The sequence below is a fragment of the Ursus americanus genome, chromosome 10 (assembly GCF_024610735.1).
Source record: "Ursus americanus isolate L20-20 chromosome 10, mUrsAme1.1.p, whole genome shotgun sequence".
NCBI classification, from domain to species: Eukaryota; Metazoa; Chordata; class Mammalia; order Carnivora; family Ursidae; genus Ursus; species Ursus americanus.
In genome coordinates this window covers 73,825,856-73,843,619 of record NC_142136.1, presented here as the reverse complement: position 1 = coordinate 73,843,619, position 17,764 = coordinate 73,825,856, and the positions used below count along the sequence as shown (strand labels likewise).

Genomic DNA, 17,764 nt, shown 5'->3' with positions numbered 1-17,764 from the left:
AAGGGGTTTTCCCACAAGTGCAGTCGGACTGCCTGAAAGTCCTAAGTCAAAAACATCACACCTGCATTTATGCCATAAATGTCTTAACTTAAAACATATAAAACTTCAATGCGTTCATCTTTGTTATCGCAAAGGACCAGAGGTCCATGTATGATCATCTGACTGGAATTCTGCATTCTTTCTTACCTAGGTCACACCAGAATGTGTCAACTGTGATTTCCAGTTCCTGTTTCTTCCAAGTACAGTAATAACCAGAGATAACTTGTGAAGCATTTTGAGTAAAGATTCCTGGATTTTTCATTTTTTCTTTTTTTACAGCTATCAATTCTCATCTAATTGGACAGAAAATAATTTTTTGGCAATTTACCTTTGTTGAATTTCTACAAAGTATTGAGCTTAGTTTTCATAGATGTCTCTTCAGTCTTACATCCCATTTGTTTGTATATCTAAGTAAGAGCTGCAGTAATAAATACAGCTGCCATAACGGGGTTGGAAGGCATGCCCTTGACTCCTGGTAGGGCTACAACTCAAGCAGTACTGAATAAGTAGCCTCCTATAGTATGCACTCAGCATGCTGCAGGCATCAGTCGGCACGTGCCGGACACCTGGAATCTGAGAGGCCTGGGGATGGGGGAAGAAAGCTTCTCTTGGGCAACCCTAACCTCAGTTTCCCAAATGTGCCCTCCTTTGCTCTGGCTTCCACCCTTTGCTTATGCTGTTCCCTCTGCCTAGAATATACCTTCCCCTAACAACAAACCTAATCTAACTTCCATTCGCCCTTCATGCTGTCACCTGCGAGACTCCCTGAGCCCAGCAGACTCCTAGAAGCTTGTGTCTATCAATTTTATCTTTTAGAAACTAGCTAACCAATTGCTGGAACAGGAAAAGAAACATTTGGAGGATGACCTTCCCCCAACCCCAAGCAGGACTACATCTGCGCAGATGAAAGTGCCCCACAGTTACCTCAGCTTCATTATGTTAAAATCCCTGCCCTGGGAGGGGCATAAGCTTCATTAGCATAACGTACAATATATGTATGGGCATGTGTTCTGAGTGCGCATGTGCAACTTTATGCCTGTCCATTACATGCAAGGATGAAGTCTCCCCCTTTTGAATATTCATCCCAAACCCCAAGAGAAAGGAGCCTGCACACCCCTTTGGGGAGGCATGGCTTTGGAAATTACGCTGTGTTCTCCTTATTTACTATAAATAAAGATGACCTCGTGAGGCCACTCCACCTGCCATAGGAGGTCTATTTCTCAGCAAGGAGCTGACCCACATTGGTTTAGTAACAAAGTCTCAGGGTGGATGTCATTTTCTCCAGGACGTCTTGGGACTCCCCAGATCTGATTTGCATGCGCTCCCTTCACCCTGAGCTCCTTTATCCTTGCAATCGCTTTACAAGTCCCTAAACCACACTGGAGGTTTGTGAGAACAGTCTCCGGCTTCCTCAGGACCACTCAGCCTCTAGCATAGTGCCTAACTCATAACAGGGTAGTGATACGGGTATATAGATATACAACATCACATATATTTGTTAAGTGGGTTAATACAAAGGAGGTATCTCCTAAACCAAGAGCATATTAAAAGCCCAACTCTGAGAGTTTCAGAGCACCTTGGGCATATCCTGAAATATCACTGTTTTATTATGTCACAATGGCATTTCCTGTATCACTTACCAATATTAGTCATATCAACTGCATAATAAGGTGGAATAAACTTGCTTTTACTACCAATACCAGTTCCTCAATGGGGAAAAGTAGATAAATACACCTAAGGAAATCTTTTCCGTTTCTGAGCAAATACATTCAGTACAAAATCAAATTGAAGAAACAGAAGTTGAAGACACAGAAAGAATGTCACCCCTGAGTAATAATCTCCAACTGTACTTTAAAACCACCAGGCTTTCAAGACAGCTGCCGATGTCTTAGCACACTTTTTCTTTCCTTTAGACAAACCAACCTTAAATCTGCGTGGGAAACGTGCTGCAGATGCAAGCAAGCAAGGCCTGGGGCCGTTCTGGGGGTGGCCGTTGCAGGGCCGGGATGCGCGGGCGGGATGCGCCGGCAGCAGCCGCGTGCACAGCCAGGCCACGTGGGCGGGCTGCCTCTCCAGCCCCCTGGGTTCCGGGGATGGGCCCGCCCGGGTGCAGACGGGGCTGCATGCTGACCTCGGCTTCAGAAGAGCCCTCACTAGGCTCCCCTAAGAGGCAGCCATGCCCCATCGTTTCTGCTTGGGCCTTTCACAGGATCATCGATTCAGCAAGGAGAACTCCCGGTGTTGCCGCGGGGTTCACGCCGGCAGATCGCCTGCTGGGTGCCCCAAGCCTCCTGGGGCTACTCGCGGAGGACCGGCACCCACCTCTGCGAGGAGAAGTCACAGAGGGGCCAGAACCTGGCTTGAAGGCCCCGGGCAGAAGCCAATGCCTATGGGCAGGTAGCAGACGTCTGACCACACTGTGATGGCCACTGGGGTCCACCCCAAAAGACACTGAGCTTGTCACACGCTCACTAGGTTATGCTTTCCTTTCCAGCTCCTGGCCTGACAGGAGGTCTCCACGTGTGTCTCCACACGGACGTGAGCTGCGGAAGAAGAGCCACGCTAACTGGCCAGCAGGGGCTTTGTTCAGTGGCAGATGGGCTGGAAGTTTCTCTCAAAAAGTCCTGCATTTATTCCGTAGCAGGACGTCGGATTTCTTATCACTGAGTAATTTACTTTGGAAATTTCTACATTATCTTATCCCTCACTTACCTTTGTATTCTAAAGGTAGCCCTGATAATACCCATGATCAATTTGAGTGCAGTCCGTACTCTTTTTTTACTTGCTGTCTTATGAACACGACAACCAGGAATTTTTATCTCTCAGAGCAGTTTTCAAGACACATCTGACTCTTGAACGACATGCGTTTGAACTGCACGGCTCCACTTAGACACAGATTTTTTTTTCAATAAATACAGTGCAGTATTGTAAATGTATTTTCTTTATGGTTTTCTTAATAATGCGTTCTTTTCTCTAGCTTATTTATTGTAAGAATACAGTATATAATACATATAACATACCAGATATGTTTACCAACTGCTTATGCTACCAATAACACGAGGGCATGCCCTAAACCCCACATTATTCAAGGGTCAAGCGTACTTCCTCCTTCCACCAACCATTAGCTAGCTCTAATGTGCTCAGACAAGTTGGCCAGTGTATAATTTGGGCCATTCTGTCCTTTCTACAAAGGTGTTTTTTATATACAAGTATTGGTGAGGATACAGAGAAAATGGAACTCTCATGCCCTGTTGGTGGGAATGCAAAGTGGTACGGCCACTGTGGAAAACAGTACAGAGGTTCCTCAAAAAATTTAAAAAACTACCATATGATCCAGTAATTGCACTACTAGGTATTTACACAAAAAATACGAAAATAGTAATTTGAAAGGATATGTGCACCCCTATGTTTATTGCAGCATTATTTACAAGAGCCAAATTATGGAAGCAGCCCTCGTATCCATCAGTAGATAAACAGATAAAGAAGATGTGTGTGTGTATATACATATATATAAAATGGAATATCAGAAATGAAAAAGAATGCCACAACATGGATGGATCTAGAAGGTAAAATGCTAAGTGAAATCAGTCAGAGACAGACAAATGCCATATGATGTCACTCATATGTGGATTTAAGAAACAAAACAAACAAAGGAAAAAAGAGACAAACCAAAAAAACAGACTCTTAACTATAGAGAAGAAACTGATGGTTACCAGAGAAATGATGGGTGGGGGGATGGATGAAATAGGTGAAGGGGATTAAATGTACACTTATCATGATGAGCACTAAGTAATGTATGGAATTGTTGAATCACTATATTGTACACCGGAAACTAATATAACACTACATGTTAACTAACTGGAATTTAAAAAATAAAGATGTTCTTTGTATACGTCATGCCTTTAAGGACTGGATTTTTTGGTTGTTTTCCTAATGAAAAATGTGGATGGCGATTATGATTTAGAGCTTCACAATGCCATTGTTAGCAACTTCAATTATTACATCATTCTGCTGAAGACTGAGCAATTCTGGCCTAGGTCATCAGAGTGCTACACTGGCTTAATTTGATTCTCTTTCCTAGCTTGCCAAAAGTGACTATATTCATAAGAAATTAAGATCTAAAACTATTAAAAAATCAAATCAAGCAATAGTTTGAGTAATTTAGAAATATTTTTAAAAGCCATAAAAAGTCTAATCAATTCAGGGCGCCTGGCTGGCTCAGTAGGAGCATGTGACTCTTGATATTGGGGTTATGAGTTCGAGCCCCATGTGTGGTGTAGACTTTACTTAAAAAAACAAAAGTCTAATCAAGTCAACTTATCAATTTTATATCTCCTAGGAAACCATTTTCTTATTTTTCATATTTAATCATTACTGTATACCTAATCCTGTTTTCTCTCCTCTGTTGTGTGGCATTATTAAAAATACTCTAATACAGTACTTAATCGTTAAGGAGAAGGCTTTTAAAAATATAAAGAAAATATTTTTTAAAATGGCATCCCCAAATCTACCGATCTTCAATACCATGCTTTAGCTCCTTGCTTATAACCGATAAAGATTCCACAGAAATGTGATAGCTGAGGAAACTGAACGTTTTCCTTTCTGGGAAATGTTTCCTTTCTGGTTAGATAATCTTTGGGTTTATGTCACATGAGCAAGCTAATCTGAACTGAATGAGATGAGTTGAAAGACAAGGATGAGTACACATGAGAAGAATTTTGGAAAGCGATCAGATTTGACTTCTGATCAATACAGACTAATAAGGGAGGATGTAAAGCTGGAATCCAAAATAAATATGGGCAAGTCAGAAGCATGGGTAGGCTGTGACGTAGTAAGTTGCCCCGGATATAAGACAAAAAGCTTCATGGAAGAAAGCAAAAGGCAGCAAAGAAAATTCCGTAAGAGAAAGTTATCACAGCACAGGCATGCTTGCTAAGGCCCAGGAAGAAAGAAGGGCCACAAACACCATCACCAGTAAAGCAGTAAGATTTCTTTTTTTAAAGATTTTATTTATTTATTTGATGGAGAGAGACAACCAGCGAGAGAAGGAACACAAGCAAGGGGAGTGGGAGAGGAAGAAGCAGGCTCATAGCAGAAGAGCCTGATGTGGGGCTCGATCCCAGAACCCTGGGATCATGCCCTGGGCCAAAGGCAGAAGCTTAACGACTGAACCACTCAGGCACCCCTAGTTGTGGGCATTTCTTGATTTGCAGATTTGGGGAGCACCTGACCAGGGAGGAGGAAACATACTTTCATTATTTTTTGAAACTTTTGTGATAAATTTCAAACACACACAAAAGCAGAGAAATTAAATGATGAACCCACGATTATCAATAACATTTTTTTCCCAAACTTTCTCAGCAGCTTTTTGGAGTATTTTAAAGCATAACTCACATATATTGTTTTGTGCAAAAAACATTTTAGTATGTACCCGTAACAATAAGGACTTAAAAATAACACTATTATTATCCCTACTAACAAAATGAACACCGAATGAACACTAACAAAATGAACACTTCACTGAATTCTCAGTCCATGTGCAAATTTCCCCAATCGTCTCAAAATGATCTTTTTATTTGTTGGTATCAGGATCCAAACAAGGTGCATACACTGCATTTACCTAACGTAATTTGGATTAAACCGAATTTATCTGTTTGGGTGACATCTACCAGAGTTCATGCGCTCAACACATGGGCTCATGGAGCTGACTGCCACCCCAGCATTTCGATGGGCTGTAGATCTGGGCCCAGTACTGGCCCACTCATAAAGCAGTGGAGAGGTCAGCTCCTGGCACAGCGTGAGGAAGAAGCACGACCACCAGAAGATGGAAACGCTGGAGTTGGTCTGTCATGGACTCCCCATAAGGGCTGTGTCTCCCAAACCAGATGACAGAAGTGGTAGCAACTGTTGTAAGTGCTGTACTGGTCACCTGGACGGGCAAGGGAAGTCAGTGGGGAAGTCCGTGAGACACTTCTGTCTCGGTGAAGTCCAGGACCTCCATGGAGGTGGGACATCTGTAGCATAGGAAAAGAGGGCAGAGCTGGTGCACTAGGCAGCAGGGGCAGCTCAGTCACTGCAATGGGCGACCCACACGATCTCTGGCTCTGCTTAACTTACCTCAGGGTCTGCAGGAACAAAAGTGATGAGTAACTGCACTAACGTATTACTTGATTCATACAGTAGGAAATCTCCAGATCTGGTGACAGAGACTCAGGGGCCCTCACACAGCTCCCAGAGCTCAGCTGGTTTCCACACTCAAAGCCTCTTCATGAAGCGGAAGCCAGGTGACCTTGGGGGAGGTATCCCACAGTTACAACTCCTCCTTCCAGCCTTCCCAAGATGGATCTTCCACCATTTACCTGGTAACTGTGCCCCCTGGCAAGGGAACCCCCCCCCCCCCGCCCCGTAGTAAAATCTAAGCGATAATTCTTCCTAATCCTTTCTGACTGAGAGGAGAGAGGGCCTCAGCAGGGATTTAGCTTGTGTGGATAGATGGCTAGGACAATGGCTTGGCTGAATGGCTTGGAGGAATGTGGAAAGAACAAAATAGGTAATGGTCTGGTTTGGGGAAGGAGTACGATTAGATATACCAGAATACACTCAAAGCATGAGAAATCATCTGTCCCATATGAACGCCTAGTTGTATCCCACGTGAATCCGACTGCAAAAGAGGCTGTTGAATAATTGTGTGAACACTGTGTTCCACTCTGTAAACGCCAATCTTTGTTCCTAGTCATCTTGATGCTTACTCAGTAGGTTCAGGGAGAAAAAAAAAAAAAAGGCCATGGTGGCAGAAATGGATGCCAAGCCTGGGCTAAACCACAGGGTGTCCCTCTCAACCAAGTTAATGATATGGTTCCTTGAAGGAACCAGACAGCTCCTTGTGGAGAGTTGATTACAATGGACCCTTTTCATAATAGAGGGGTAGATGATCTGTCCTTAGTGGAAAAGACATTTATTCTAGATCTGGTTTTGTTTTCCTTACCTGTCAGACCTCTGCTGGAATCTCACCGAAGGCCTCATACACTGTCACGTCACCTTGCCCGACCATGCTTCTACCCAAGGACCCCAGTGAGGGAAGTGCGGTGATAGGCCAGTACCCATGGGGTCACAAGTGTTATCCTGTTATCGTCCAGAAGCATGCAATCATGGGCGAATGGAAACAAAGTTATGGAGATGGCTTGGGGACACATCTTGACGTTGTGATGCCGTCTGGGATTCGTATGTACCCTGAACCAGTGCCTGACAAGGTGATATTCACCCACAGCCAGAATACAAAGGGCAAGCACAAGGGCCACTGCTTAGGATGACTTAATAATACATTTGCAAAATATTTTCTTCCTATTCAGTAACTCTGCTCTGTCATTCTCCCGAGAGAGAAGTACTTCCATGAGAATCCACAGGCCTGGCCCCACTGGATTCAAACCAAGGCCGGCCACTTTCGCCTCCCCATGCACTGGGAAAATGAGCACCCAAGACAGACATGGACGTCTTTTGTGGTCAGTGCCACCACGGTTTCTCAACTGGACTTATGCAATCACCTCCAAGTCAGTCTCCCTTCCTCTGCCTTTTCTCCCCCAAACCATCCTTCCTCTCTAAAGCTTCAATCAGTGCCTATCACTCCCCAGCTGGCAATGGCTTCCCGTTTCACTTAGAATAACTCCAAGTCCTACCCGAGACCTGCAATGCCCTTTCTCTCCGGCCACAGCCTCCCCGCCAGACTGCAACGCCCTCTTCTCCTGCCCCCGTTTCCTGAACTCTGGTCACCCCGGCCCTCTCACTGAACCTCAGACACATCAAGTGGCAGCCTAACTCTGGCATGTGATGTTCCTGCCACGGGGACCTCTCCTCCCTCAGATTTTTGGCTCCTGCCCGTTCTTCAAGCCTCCACTCCAGCGTCACCTTCTTAGGGACCCTGGGTCACCCTCTGCCATGCCCTTCCCTACACTCTACCACGTCACCGACATTCATCTTCCCCAGAGCAATCATCACTGCCTGGGACAAGGGTACTGACTGACTTACTGAATTGGATTCAGTGTGAGAATTCAATGTGGACTCAGTGTAGAATGTGAGCTTGGTGATGCTTTACCCTCTGCTATATTCCACATGGTAAAACCAGTGTCTGGCAGGCTCTGGTCAGGGCTCCACACGTTTTTATAGAATGACTGATTTTTTGACTGATGGAGGGGAATAAAAAAGACTATGGCAACTCTAAGCAAGCAGGACCTCAACTCCACACCCCGGGCTGAAGGTCTGGGCCACCTCAGCTGGCAAAGGACATGACCAGGTAAGGTACTGGGCAGGCACTGGGGGAGCACGCGACAGGCACGACACGAGCAATGTCAGCAATAGCATCTGTGGCCTTGCAACCAGAAGCAGAAGAAATTTCCTTTTGTGGCATCACATGTACATACATAATATTTATTTATTTTCTATTTCCTTCCCTCCCTCACCTCCTTCCACTACGATAAGGGTGTGTTGCTTAAATTTACTTCTGGGAATACAAAATGGAAAAGGCACTGCAACAGAACTGAGAAGAAACGGCTACTACTCCGGAGGGCCTAGACTCGGGGCTGTCTGCAGTAACTGGTGAGCCTTTGTGCTGTCTCCCTCAACAGAAGGAGTGAGAGCGTTTGTAATTATACATGGAATAGTGCATCATGTCAGAATGATGTTAAAAAAAATGAACACCCCCCACCCCCCACCCTGCTTCTTTTTCTTTATAACACCGCCTGCCCTGTTATACAGTCACTTGTTAATTCATTATCCTCTCACTAGAATGTAAATGAGGGGCGCCTGGGTGGCTCATTGGTTAACAGGCTGCCTTCAGCACAGGTCCTGATCCCGGAGTCCTGGGATGGAGCCCCACATTGCGCTCCTTGCTCAGTGGGGAGCCTGCTTCTCCCTCTGTCTGCCGCTCCCCCTGCTTGTGCTCTCTCTCCTCTCTCTGACAAATAAATAAAATCTTAAATAAAAAAAAACAAAAAACAAAAAAGCTGACACTAGAATGTAAATGATTTAAGGACTTTATTCTGTTCTGGCTGTCACCCAGCATGTGGTAAGCACTCAGTAGTTACTAAATATATGAATGAATGAATGAATGAATGAATGAATGAATGAACAAACAAATGGAGAACTTGTCTAGAATCTATTTCTATTTCTAACACTACTTGGATTTCCTCTAGGGGAATGACCTCTTTTCCATTCTCTTCAGCCTCAGTGATGGGTACCATGTACCTACCTCCTAATATGGAAGGCAAAGGGTCTCTGGAGGCCCCCAGCCCTTCTCCCTGTTCAAGTGCCACCAAAGCTTCAAGAGTTGATTTCCCTATCCTGGGACTTTGACTCTTGAGCGACAGAAGCAATGGTTGGCCTTTACTCATTCCTAGGCCCTCCTGCTATGTGCCTCCCTCGGCTTCTTCCAAGTGGTTCCTTGGTTCCCAGGAACAACCCTGAAGGCCATCCATTTCCTGGACTGGTTCTCTAGCCATTCTTTCAACTCTGGGGACATCAGACACCCTTCCAATAAATTCTCTTTTTGCTTAAGCTGGTCAGAGTTCGTTTTTGTTGCTTCTCAACAAAGGAACATTAGAGTCAAAACAAAACACTACAAGAGAAAACACTGAAATAAGCTCTTTGTGTATATAGGGTTGGAGGAGAAATCACCTACATTCCTTCCATCCTAACTACACTACTTGCATTTTTGCATACTCCTGTTAAATCTTTGAACATACGTGTTCACATCGTATATTGTTGCGATAGTGGTATACGTTACAGGTAGAATGACGTCCCCCATACAGATATGGAAATCCTAACCCCCAGTACTGTCAAGGTAACCTTATTTGGAAATAAGGTCTTAGTAGAAGATCAAGTTAAGAGGAAAGTAGTAGGGTGGGCCCTAATGCAAGGACAGGGAGAAAGCCACGTGAAGATGAAGGCAGGGATAAAGGCAGTACGGTTACATCCCACGACGCAAGGCACCGGAGACAACTGGAAGTGAGACAACCGGAAGCGATGACGGAGACCAGCAAAGACTCTCCAGCCCTGCCCTCGCAAGGAACCACCCCTGCCAATGCCTTCCTGACTTCCAGCCGCCAGTGCTAAGACACAAATCTCTGCTATTTAAGCCACCCAGTCTGGGGTACTTTGTTATAACAGCCTCAGCTAACTCATACAACATACTTGGTTTTATTTCCTATTTCTCTTCTCACTTTAAAACTGAAGCTGTCCCTTTCCATGTCGTTGCAGGGTTCTACTATCTATGTTATAAACTGTTCTCAGGTAGTGGCCCACACAGCACCCCAACTCACTATTCTGCTGTGACTAAACATTTAGTTTGCTTTGACTTTCGTGCCATCACAATGTTGCGAAGAATATCTTGTGCATATAGCTTTTTTACTCCTTTTGGATGACTTTCTGAAAACACATCCCCAGGGGCGCCTGGGTGGCTCAGTTGTTAAGCGTCTGCCTTCAGCCCAGGGCGTAATCCCGGCATTCTGGGATCGAGCCCCACATCAGGCTCCACCGCTGGGAGCCTGCTTCATCTTCTCCCACTCCCCCAGCTTCTCTCGCTGGCTGGCTGTCTCTCTCTCTCTGTCAAATAAATAAATTTTAAAAATCTTAAAAAAAAAAAAAATGAAAACACATCACCAGAGGTGGATGACTGGATCAGAGGGTATGAATATGAGGCTCAGGGCTGAGCAGCTTTGAAGGAGGAAGACAATGCATGTCTCCAAGGGCACACAAGGGAATGAGTTCTGAATTCTGAATGGGAAGAATGTTGATATATGGTAATGGGAAAGAAGGGAGCTGTAGGCAAAGGGTGCAATGTGAGAAGCATGGAAGGAGTGTGAAAGCCTAGAGAAGATGCAAGAACACTGGACGGCAAGCTCTGGCAGGAGAAAGGAGAGAAACAGATGGAAAGTGAGACTCGGGTTGAACAAAAGCCTATAAACTCACTTAAGGAACTGGGACTTGATTCTAATGGTGGGAAAGAGTTGAACATGAACAGTGACTCTAAGTAGAGTATGTACGAAAACATGGCCTGAGGAGGTGATAGGGTGGCTGTGAGGGGAAGGGTTAAGGAGCCTGAGAAGCAAGGTGACCCTGAGAGCCAAAGGATGGGATTTAGTGACTCCCCAAGGAAGGGGGCAATGACTCCCAGGTGTCCAACATCCTCGGCTGAGGGGTTGACAAAGGCATGAGATGTCCACAAATTTCCTCAACCTCCACCTGCAAGTCCAACCTTGATTCCTCCCAGTATATGCAACACGAGTTAGAAACCATGGCAACAATTTGGGGGTGATAGCATTTCCTCACCATTCACCAACACTCTGACTTCTCACCACCCAGTGAGACCCTCCTGGGACACAGTCCTCAACAATTTCTGTGTCAAGATCCATCAGTGACTTTCTTGTCACCATTTTTGGTCACTAGCCATCATCCTCTTCTACCTGTCCTTAGAAATGCCTCCCTTGACCAGGGAGTCTATATCTCCTTGTTTTTTCCCTTCCTTGACCCATCCTGTTCCCCTACCCCCTGGAATTTCAGTTCTTCCACTGACACCCTCCACCTTGTTTTCAGGGCTGTTGAAACCTCACCCCTGCCTACAGCTTCAATCGCCACCCTCACATGCAGGGCTTGCCCACACGGCAAGGCGGTGGCCCAGCTGAGGTAGCAGCTGGGCTTCCTAACGCCCAGCTCTTACTCTCATGCTCACCACACGATATTCATTTCTAAAACTAAGACAGGAAACCCTGCCGTTGGAGCTATAATCATTAGAGTCTGCTGCACTTCTTTAAAGAGTCCATATAGTTCAGTGGTTAAAAATGAACCACTTGGTATTAAAAGTTGTATTTGTAGATTCAAATCCCATTTCTGCCCCCTCCTGGGTGAGTGACTTAGGGCAGTCTACCCATGGATACCTGGGCTTTTTCATCTGGAAAAACGAGGATAATAATAGCACCAACATGGCAGGTAGTTACAAAGATCAAATGAGCTAATACATCAGAGCACATGGGACAGTCTGCCACATGGTAAAGTCCTCGATAAATGTTAACTCGTTACTGTTGTCCAGTGCACAACAGGCCATGCCATTCATTATCTGACTGGCTGATTGGTACCGACATGAATATTGGTGTAAGGAAATATTTTTTTTTTTTAAGAATATAAACATCACGGGTACCTGGTGGGTTAAGCATCTGCCTTCGGCTCAGGTCATGATCTCAGGGCCCTGGGACTGAGCCCCAGCAGGGAGTCTGCTTCTCCTTCTCCCTCTGCTCCTCCCCTCTCCCCTGCTTGTGCCGTGCTCTCTCTCCCTCTCAAAAATCTTTAAAAACATTTAAAAAATAAAATGATTCCATTTATATATTTTTTTAAAAAGTAAACATATTTCCAAAAACATGTGGTATTGATTCAAATCAACAAGTATTTACCGGGTAAGTACTGCGATAACATATTAGCTACTGTATTAGACAAACTTTTCTTTGGTGTTCAAAATAGCATCAGTGAATCTCAAACACCCAGAAAGAGCTTCAAAAAGTCTCAGACAAATGCCTGGGACTCCATTCTTAGCTCTCCACCTACAGGAACTTAGGTATACAGACATGAGGGGAGCAAACTTCTCAAAGGGGGTCACCGTGATGACACAGAGCCCCGGAGGGCTGAGGACGCCCCCATGCCTGCATTACCAGACCCTGAGATGAGCCCTCCTCACTCCCAGGGGAACAACGCCCCGGCCCAGAGGCAGTGGAGAGGTGCCCAATCGAAGGGGCACCTTGGTTTCACTGCACACAATCCAACCGAGGACTCCACACCAGTTTCTGAAAAGGGAGCCCCCACACAGGGCGGGCCTGGGAGACTCACCATTGGATGCTCGCATCTGCCGCCGGCGTCCCACGCGGTCCAGCCCAATGGGGGTGCTCTGGGAGAAGGTGAAGGGCCGGAAGCGGGCCGAAACCGCCTTGTAGGGCAGCACCTGGTGAGCGGGCACAGGAGGCCTGGCTGCCGGCTACAAAAGGAAAGCAAAATGCAGTGAGGGGATGCCAGGAAGTGGCACCTCCTGCAGAGCTCTTCACACGCACAGCTGTGAGCAGCTCGGCACTGTCGCCTCCAAGCCACTCACACCCCCAAGACGCCGTCTCCAAATCATGGCCAAGAGCTTCAGGCTGCACCGAGGCGCGGTGGCAATGAATTATTCCAAGATTTTAAACAACCAGCATCGGCTCAAGGGCTCTTACCTCACGGCAACACATTTCATGTTATTTGTCAGCAATATACCGGGGGTAACAGTAAAAGCAAAGCGTCCAAGAAGAGAAGCAGATTTAGGAAGTGGTGGCTTTCTCACAGAGGCAGGGGCGGAAGGGTACGAAGATGTGTTCCCAGCAGCAGCCTCCAGGGGAAGCAGACAGTCCTGGATGGCAGACTCCAGCCAGCATACCGCCAGGCACATCCACAGGCAGGCACTAGGTATGCATTTGTGGGACACAAATGTTCCCTACCTCAACTATCACGACAATTGAGCTTTGTTTTTTAAAAGAACAGTTGGCTTTCCACTTTACACGAATTTACCCAGGCCTCTTTAGAATCACCTATGTGCCCTGTTGATTTTTCCACGTGAATCATATCTATAAATCAAAGGCCAAGCTGGCTTATGCTTTCCCTAGGTTTTCTCTGTATTTTCCCACCCATTGGCCCTAAATGTGCCCACAGTGCATAAAGTGACCTTACCACATTCCTTCTTAATGCTCTGAAGTGAAATAATTTCTAAGTGCTTTCGATTTTCCCCATACTGTGTTTCAAGTTAAAACAGATTACAGTGTGCTTTGGTTCAGGATTATTTCCTAGCGTACCGCGCATCTTAATACCGCAAAAAGTTCGTGGGATTCTTCCGCTTCATTTTTTTACCTTAAGAATGCAATTCAATTTCACTCAATTAAACAAGAGGAATTTGAGTGCTTGCTATAAGCAAGGCATTAGGCTGGGCTTTACAGGGAGAATGTAAACATAAAATCTACTACTAACATAGATTTTCCCCTTTTAAGAGAATTTTAGGAGTTATTTTCGTTACCAGCTAGCAAGCACAAAAAGTAAAACTGGGTGCTTACTCATATACTGTTCTGGGAACCCCTGACCATCCTGACCATGGCTGGGTCTCACCAAATAACATACACTCCTCCTGAACTGGGCCTTTATTTAAATGTTTTGTAGCTTCAAAGTGCTCTTGGGTAACTAATAAATACTTGTTGAAATACTAAGGGGAAAATATAAGGATTTTTAGTCTATTAATAAAGCAGCTGCAAAGCAGCAACTTGAATGTAAAGAGTTAAAAAATGGTAGGAAACCGATTTCCTTAGCCCCTAAAAAAATTTTTTTTTATTTTCTTCTTATCTTTACTTTTTAACATCAGAGGACACTTTCTCTTTCAAGAACTTCTTTCAAGAAGCTCACTAAATATGCACTGCTACCTTCTCTTATTAAGATCTCAGGTGATTTAGGACAAACAGCAAACTAGTTTCACCTATTGTTTGAGACTCCAGGAAAGACAGAAGATTAGTAAAAGGCATCCACATGTCAGATGGCAGGTTAATTCATGAGTGTTTTCAGAGTCAGGAAGAAAGGCTGGGAGTCTGTTGTCCTTGAGGCAGAGAGAAGAAAGAAAAGCAGCGTGCTATTTAGTTCACAGGAGAGAACAAAGGCCAGGAAGCTGGAGGGCTCTGTTAGCTGTGGTGGAAGCAGGCCGGGTCTTACTTGGGTTAGAAGGCTCTCTATTTCCTCTGTTGGGCTGTTCCCATAGAAGCTGACCCCGCCTATCACAGAGATGGGGCGTCTTCTCCAGCTTCCTTTGGGGCAGCCCACAGCAGGGTCCTGGTCTGCAGGGTCCGCGGAGGCCGTGTTTGGCTGGTGGTCTCCCTCCACAGTGTCCTCTTTCTGGGGGTCTACAGCAATCGAGTCTTCAGGAATAGACAGACTTCGGTTGGCCAGCTGGCCATAGTCAGAGAGTGGTCGGGGCCTCGATCTTCTCCCAGAACCCCATTTCCTTCTGGTGATTCTCTGTGATTCTGTCCTTTCTTCATCCTGGGATGAGCCCCGCCTCCAGGATTCCTCTGTCACAACCTTTTCAAATGCGAACAAGTTAGGTGAGCACCAAAATCCAGGAAGATATTGAAAAAGAACAAGCCATACACTCCCTCCCATCCTCTTCAGCCCTGCCTTAAGGCCTTCTTGATTTACTTGTTTGTTTTTTTTAAAGTTATTTCTGTTAACAGGAAGACACAACTGAAATGTGCATTGAAATAAGCAATTCATCTTTAACTGGAGGCTGAATTAAAACCATAATCTAAACAGTGATGCATGGTGAACTAGGATGAGCTAGGATACAAGATACTGAGAGAATCAGTACCATTGTGAGTTGCTAGAAAGAACATATAACGATGGTGTCACCCAAAATACAAAATATACCTAACAATAGCACGGGGAAATGTAGGACTCCAGAAGGAGAAATGAATGTGTAATACTTTACACTGCTACTCTACAGTATTTTCTTGCAATAATCTTTAAAAATAGAAGGTGCTTTAATAAGATTAAGGCTGGGCTGTTAGGGCCTGACACTCAAGGAGTCAGGTCTGATGAGAAGAGCAACAAACTAGGATTCAGAGAACTAGATCAGGCTACTAACTAGCTGTGTGACCCAGAACAAGTAACAACTAACCATTCAGGACGAGACGATCCCACAGCTGGAGAGTCTGTGGTCCCAAACTATGCAACAATTTTCAAATTGTTCAAATACCTTTTTCAGAGGCAATGCAATGTATCAGCAAAAAACCATGAGGTTGGAAATGGACAGTCTGCTGTGTAAGTCAGCCTGGGCCATGAGCTAGCGGTGTAACCTCAGGCTAGTTACTTAAGGTCTTCGGATTTGGTTCTGCAGCTGTTCACTGGGGAATAATGGGTCCTTGTGTGGATGAAATGCTAAACCAATGATAAGTGAGATAGCCCTTATCAGCCACAGTTAATTATTGCTCTTAAAAAGCAGTGTGTAGAATAACCATGCCCAGGTTCAGCCCTGCCTGCAGATAACCTCTGTGTCAGCATACCCCTCAAAGTCTGGGTTCAGAGGAGGGCCACTGCCTAGTTCTACAGGAGGTTTCTCCCATCCCTGTTTTTTTTTTTTTTATACACATTTTATTTTATTTTTTTAAAGATTTTATTTATCTGAGAGAGGGAGAGTAAGCGAGAGAGGGAACACAAGCAGGGGGAGAGGGAGAAGCAGGCTCTCCACTGAGCCCGAGGCAGGGCTCCATCCTAGGATACCGGGATCATGAGCCGAAGGCAGATGCTTCACCGACTGAGCCACGCAGGTGACCCCTGGTTATTATTTAAAAATAAAATAAAAACCAAAAACAGTCCAGGGCCCAGGGAAGAGAACAAGGACAGAGTTGTACTGGAGGACAGGCAGAGCAGGCCACGGAGGCCTGGAGAAGCGCTCCAGGCAGCCCGGCCCTGCCCCCAGGACTGGCCCAACAGGTCATGCTGCTTGTGGATCAGTGGCAACCAAGAGCTCAAATACAGTTCCTGGAATCCCCAGTCCTGCGTGCCTCAACAGTCCCTAAGATCATACACAGCGGACTTCTGAACAACATAGGGGTTCCAAGTGCCGACCCCTGCTGTGGTCAAAAACCTGCATGTTAACTTTTGGCTTTCCCCAAACAACTGCTAATAGCCTACAGTTGCGGGGAAGTCTTAACTGATAACAGCCCATTAACACATGTTTGGTATGCTACATATAGTATATACTGTGTTTTTATAATAATTTAAGCTAAACAAAAAAAAAGATGTTATCAAGAAAATCATAAGGAAGAGAAAATATATTTACAGTATTGCACTGTATTTATATAAAAAAAAATACACATGGAAGTGGACCCACCCAGTTCAAACTTTTGTTGTTCAAGGACCCACTATACTATGAAAAAATCTGACGAAGAGCAAAGAAAGCAGAAAGGGATTTACACTCTACTGGACTGCATTTTTCAAATTAGGAAAATGGAAACCCAGGGAAGTGAGGTGACTTGCCCAGGGCCACACAGGCCATGTGCAGTAAGAGAGACACTGAAATGTGGGCCTTGTCATTTCTGTTCCCATGATACCAAGTCACCGCTGCTCAACCACGATACCAAGTCACCGCTGCTCAAAAGCTAGTAAGTTCTAACAATCACCACTTACCCTGCTGTCCGCTGATTCTGACTACAAAGGCTTTCATGTTTAACTCAAGTCACCACTGAGGGGTCTAGAATACATCACTGTGGCATCAAAACTCTTGTAAACTCAAGGTATTCAAGAATAGACTCCCCCCCCCCCAACGCCAAACTCCTTTATCTGCCTGAAAGCAGAGCCTCCCCAAAGAATTCCCATTGTCATAAATCCACTATCTTGAGGTAGATTTTCTTTCTTCCAACCGGGGAAGATCTTACTTTTATCTGTTGAGAAGAGAAGCCCTGGCCTCAGCACACAGGGGCCACAGAACTATCAGACCTCCCATCTGCTCCTCCACAGGCCCATTTATCTTTCCTTAATCACTGGGTTTCCCATAAGTCCCCTTCTCCACCTCCCCTACCCCTAGTAAGAAAGTATAAATGCCCCCAATTCTAACCACTTCCTGCAGTCACTTTTTCCTGTCAACTCCCACTTACTCACATGAATAAAAACCTGTCTTTTTTCTTCTAATCTG

General features: G+C 45.2%; 1 protein-coding gene across 4 annotated transcripts in view; it reads right to left on the bottom strand.

Annotated features, from left to right (window-relative positions):
- SPATA13 (spermatogenesis associated 13) overlaps positions 1 to 17,764 on the bottom strand; it is a 332,158-nt gene that overhangs the window by 40,793 nt on the left and 273,601 nt on the right. For all 4 annotated transcript variants that reach the window (XM_087865231.1, XM_045797086.2, XM_087865232.1 and 1 more), the window contains 2 exons: positions 14,788 to 15,153; positions 12,904 to 13,048 (listed from right to left, as the gene is read on the bottom strand). In XM_087865231.1, the coding sequence (XP_087721357.1) occupies positions 12,904 to 13,048; positions 14,788 to 15,153 (511 nt within the window). The remainder of the gene's footprint in view (positions 1 to 12,903; positions 13,049 to 14,787; positions 15,154 to 17,764) is intronic.